Below are 5322 nucleotides of genomic sequence, written 5' to 3' on the forward strand. Positions count from 1 at the left end.
CCAGGTCACCACCATCACCGCTGCCACCCAGCATTCAAGCTGTGACGCTGGTGCCCAGCTTGTAAGAGCTCCTGTTATTCGGCATTCCAGACAGTTCCATGAATGAACCAGCTTCATCATTGGTGTGGTTGTGGTGGGAGGATGAGGAGCCATGCTCCCTCTTCCAGGAGGAAGAGTGTTCTTGTCACCGGTTCTCCCCGTGGTTCAGTCCAGATGAAGCCAGTGAATGTTGTGCCTGTTTACCCAGACTAGCTCAGTTAGGCACAACGAGAGCAGGCAAACCCTGAGAGTTTCCTGACCCCAGGCAACCAGCGCAGTGTCCGCAGCCTATCAATAAACACTGTTCCAGGTTTATGTAGACGACTTAGCTGCTGCTCCTCTCATTCAGTATTATTAAAGTGAAATTCTGTAGTCTGCATTTCATGTTGTGCAGCCTCATTTAACTACAGTTGGTGCTACAAGTTGTTGTATAAACTTCCTGAGATTAAAACCACTCGTGGCTCTGATCATGTTAATGACTATTACATATCTGGACTTCATATGATTGCAGGAATTTCTCTTTCTGATCAGCAGTGCAAAATATTTTCTCAGCCCCATGTCAGAAGAGCTTTGGTGCAGAGGTCAGCACCGTCACCTCACAGCAACAAAGTCCCGAGTCCAACTTCACCTTCATGTGTGGAGTTTGTATGTTCTCAGCTTGTTTGTTTGGATTCTCTCTGGGTGCTCCAGCTTCCTCTCACAGTCCAAAGACATGCAGTTAGTGGAATGAAGTTAATGTCAGCCCTGTCTCAGATTGGTGACCTGTCCAGCTTGGACCCTGGCTCACACTCTACGGTTGCTGGAAGCTTCAATCTTCAACGGATTGAAATTAAGAAGGAATCATTTAGAGGAGTTTAAAACATTAAATCATTGAATCCATGAATCTGAAAGTGTTTTTGAGTGCAAGATGCAGACTGAAAGGTCTATTTAGCAGTGCTTCTCAGAGTTTTATACTGAACTAAGCACAGACTGACTGAAGAATTATGAAACCAAGCTTCAAATCCAGGATAGAGGTTGTTTGCTGTGCCGGCAGGACGGTCCACATACACTGCTACTCTGTTGGAGGAGAGCAGTGCACATGGACCGGCTTCATTATTCTCACTGAAGAATTATGAGACCAGACTCCAAATCCAGGATACAGAGGTTCAGTGAATGTGGTGTTGAAGGTGTGGAGGTGGATCAGAGAGTCCAAGAAGATATTGTAGAAGGACAGCGTGCCGGCAGGATGGTCCACATACACTGCTACTCTGTTGGAGACAACGTCTTTGGGGATGAAGGTTTCTGTGTTATTGTGCAAGACAGAGTAAGAGTAAGAGCAGTCCAGGCTCCAGGACTGACTGTTCAGTCCAAACAAGCAGTCATCACTGTGTCCTCTCCGTTTGATTCCTTTGTAGCTCACTGCTATAGAAACATATCCACTCCACTCAACCTCCCAGTAACAAGGACCAGTCAGCCCGTCTGTGCACAGCAGCTGAGGGCGGTCAAATCTCTCTGGATGATCAGGATATGGCTGCTGTGCATTCAAACGCATCACCTCTCTGTTGCTGTCAGACAGCTGGATCCATTTGTATACTGTGTTTGGGTCGATTGTGAGTTGATAGGAATCTGATAGAGAGAACAAATAAATCCAGCTGCAGTTATTGATCGATCATCTATTCGTTGATCGGCTCTTTGATGGTGACTCCTGATATCAGAGATATGAATGAGCGACACAGTAGTTTAAAGACGGTTGGATTTGTTTCCAAGAATCATCATAAAATCAAACGTACACTTCTTCAGATCCGAGCTCACCCGTCGGACGCCATCAGGCTCCACCCTGCAGGGAGAGGAGGGGTCAAACCAGCACAGTCGTTGGCAACATGCTAACATGGACATCATCACTCATACTGTCACAGAGGGAAGACTTCATGTAGCTCTTACATCTGCATAAAACAAACAGGCTGAGTGAAGGGATCTGTTCATACCTGTTTAGAGACTCCTTTCCTGCAGACCACTGCTTCACTTCTTCAGGTGCATCTTGAATCAGAATTGCTCTTTTAAAATCAAATATTACAATTTTCACAACACCTACATGTTTTGTTTTTTTGAATGAAACAGAACAAAAGTAGGAAGTCAAAGTGTTTTTTCCTCATATATCAGTTGAGTGGAAGCAGTAAAGCCACCAAGAGACTTTGATGTGCTGACATTCGTCCTCTGCTTGTCATGGTCATTTTTAGTCTACATAAACTACTGAAGAAGATTGATGGATTCAACGCATCCATCAGAATATAAATATGTGTGCATGTTAGATAGAAAGCTCTTATATAGAAAAGGTGAATGAGGCACGTTGTGTTGAGTTAAATAAGAACCAGTCCATTTACCGTTTATTCGATCTAAGCAGCTTTGGAAGACGGCGACTGGACCTCATTAAGCTTTTTGAAGAGGTTTCTCCTTTGGTGTTTAAACTCTAGTGGGAGTTGTCCACTTAAGAGGATCATAGGCACACTATTGATCATGTGCCTCATCACAAGATCCAAGTTATAAAAAAAGGTGTGGGTCATTATCAGCAGAGCTTTTGGATGAAACTATGGTGAAACCTTGCCTCACTCTATCATGTGACCCATTGAGACGCAAGATGTGAGTAGGGGTTGAGGTGCCTGGGAAGACTCAACATAACTGGAGCACGGATGGTACAGTTGTTGACAGCTGGTGTGTCGATCAGGTGAACTTCACAAACACAATGAAACACAAACACAATGAAACACTGTGAGCCATGCACCGGCTTCCTCAGAGCCTGGACCTCAATATTGAAGCCCTGTGGGATCATGGAGGACTCTCATATGGACTGATGCCACACAGAACTGTCTACGGGGAAATTACAGTTTTTCTCAGTCGCTTTGGTGCGTTCCTCAGAACACCATTAACATTTGCACAGCAGTTAGTGCATTTCCCAAAACAATTAGTGCAAACTGCAAAACCTAGTGGATAGCCTGCAAAAGCACGTCACATGCACAGAATTGATTATCCACACCTCAAAAGCAAGTATCCATGTCAATGAAACTGTCAGTGCCATCAAAATGAAAAGTCTTGACACCATCTTTATGAACAAGATAGTCAAATGGCATTGTCATGTTTCCACTATGACAGTTTATAATTTCAGTGTTTCCCATTGCAAAAACAATTGGTGACACCTGAAAATGCTGACGACAGCACTATGGCCTACCTGTACAGCCATCTGAAATGTGCAGTGAAGTCACTGTAGATGTTATGGGAGTCTTGGGAGTAACTGAGACACTGAATACGTACGTTTCACATTTCCATTGTGTAGAAGTGTTTGTAATCCTACAGAAGTGTGCAAAAGAAAAATATGCTACAGTCACCTGTTCACTGTAGAATACATGTAAACATAAAATCACCCATTTGGTAGAGCTGTGCACTAATGTGAACAATAAACAGCACATGTAACAGTACAGTAAATCATTCTGGCACATCCAGACGTTCCTGTCTGTCTGGCCACATATTTTCATCTACATCACAACAGATGTTATCCCTCGCAATGCAGCGAGGAAAGTATCTCCTGGAGTGGCGAATCCATCCTCTGCAGGACCCTGCTTTGATGTCGTCACATGCTGCATCCATGGCTGCTAGCAGGGCCATTTGCTCATGTGGATTTCATTTGTCTTGAGTACTCTGTCAATTGTTGAAATTGGAACAGATTCAATATTGCCAAATACCGTGTAATTCTCTATGACAGCGCTTTGTATGTCTCTCAGCTTTATTGCATTGTTTGCAATGACCATTGCACAAATGGCTTCTTCTTGCTGTGGGGTAAAAAGGGGCCCTCTTCCGCCTCCGCGAGGTTGTCTTACAATCCTATGTGGTGCAGAGTGAACTTTTTGTGAAATTGCAAATACAGTACAGTAACATGTGATGTGTCTGAGATGGCACAGTACAGTACAGTGTATTACTGTTTGCATACTTGTTTTCCCTACGGAATGTTTGAATGATTGAACTGACAGTAGTTCTTCCAATATTGGGTTGCACCCTTCGACCAGCCTCCTCCATGGTGAGGCTGTGATTGACAACATGGTCCACAATTGTAGCCCTTATTTCATTGGGAATCCGCCTATATCTGCCTCTTCTCCCTCTTCCCCTTCCTCCCCACATCCTCACCCCTCTTCCACGGTGCTGACCTTCCATTTTGTGTCACAGAAGTGTAGAAATGGTACACAATAGCTCCTGCGCAGTTTATATATGCTTGCCAATTGGGGATTCACAGGATTCATCCATAATTGACAGTGAACAAGTTGTTTGTCATTGGTTACAACTAAACTTTCACACGCCTCCTCATGAGTGACAGCTGTAATTCACCCGAGATCAATTGTTCAATTTCGGAGACATTTCCAGGAACAATGATACAGAAAGGTATAGGATTTGCTTGACAGATGGCCAATATTTGGCATGTGATAACTAGTTCAACAATTTTGTGTGTGATGACTCAAGCAATGGATGTATGACTATTAGTTTTATTGGGAACGACTATTCAGCATCCATAGGTATGATTACTTTTGACTGACATGACATAAGCAAATGGAAATGTCAGAAAGCAGCAGGGAAATGTATGGAAGCAACTGATTCATGTCCAAAATCATTTGCAGTTTGTTCAGAGAGAGGAGAAATTGCTACTATGATGTGCACAAATGACTGAGTGTTGTGGAGGTTGAACTAATAGTTATGAGAATTTCAATTCTGATCTGAGAAACGCACCAAAGCGACTGAGAAAAACTGTAATGTTGTGGGATGCTTTTCTGTTTTGTTCATCATCATCATCATCATTGCTCTTTAGTTCCATCAGTCGCTCATCGATGTGAATAAACCAGACTGAACATTTCATGCAGTCTCGTGTGTCCTGTCATCCCAAAACAACACAATATCTTAAAGTCACATCAAAAACCTGTAACACTAACTTTGAAACACGTAGAAGCGCTTTGTCAGAGTGTCTCTCTCTTTGGTTGGCATCTGCTCAGATGGGAATTCTTCAAAGCTTTGCATGACCTGTTGGTTAGACTGCACTTAACATGATTCCACACACAGATAGATAGATAGATAGATAGATAGATAGATAGATAGATAGATAGATAGATAGATAGATAGATAGATAGATAGATAGATAGATAGATAGATAGATAGATAGATAGATAGATAGATAGATAGATAGATAGATAGATAGATAGATAGATAGATAGATAGATAGATAGATAGATAGATAGATAGATAGCCTCTTGTCGTATGTATTTGTGTATT

General features: G+C 42.7%; 1 protein-coding gene across 1 annotated transcript; it reads right to left on the reverse strand.

Annotated features, from left to right (window-relative positions):
• Positions 1-555: 555 nt before the first annotated feature.
• LOC146647366 (stonustoxin subunit beta-like) lies at positions 556-5065 on the reverse strand. Its single transcript, XM_085388981.1, has 4 exons — positions 4986-5065; positions 2004-2055; positions 1809-1855; positions 556-1644 (listed from the first exon to the last, which is right to left on the reverse strand). Exons 1-4 carry the CDS (start codon positions 5035-5037, stop codon positions 1091-1093), a joined length of 705 nt encoding a protein of 234 aa, XP_085245107.1. The 5' UTR covers positions 5038-5065; the 3' UTR covers positions 556-1090.
• Positions 5066-5322: the final 257 nt, after the last annotated feature.

The sequence above is a fragment of the Rhamphochromis longiceps genome, linkage group LG18, assembly GCF_057381845.1.
Source record: "Rhamphochromis longiceps isolate RC_006_pf linkage group LG18, R_longiceps_female_GT1.1, whole genome shotgun sequence".
NCBI classification, from domain to species: domain Eukaryota; kingdom Metazoa; phylum Chordata; class Actinopteri; order Cichliformes; family Cichlidae; genus Rhamphochromis; species Rhamphochromis longiceps.

What these genes read in the sequence shown, in the direction of transcription:
- LOC146647366 (XM_085388981.1), bottom strand. Translation starts at nt 5,037, where the DNA reads ATGCCAACCAAAGAGAGAGACACTCTGACAAAGCGCTTCTACGTGTTT. An exon ending in GGAAAGGAGTCTCTAAACAG is followed by an intron (nt 1,856 to 2,003) that starts GTATGAACAGAT and finishes CTCTCCCTGCAG; the next exon opens with GGTGGAGCCTGATGGCGTCC. An exon ending in GAGCTCGGATCTGAAGAAGT is followed by an intron (nt 1,645 to 1,808) that starts GTACGTTTGATT and finishes TCTCTCTATCAG; the next exon opens with ATTCCTATCAACTCACAATC.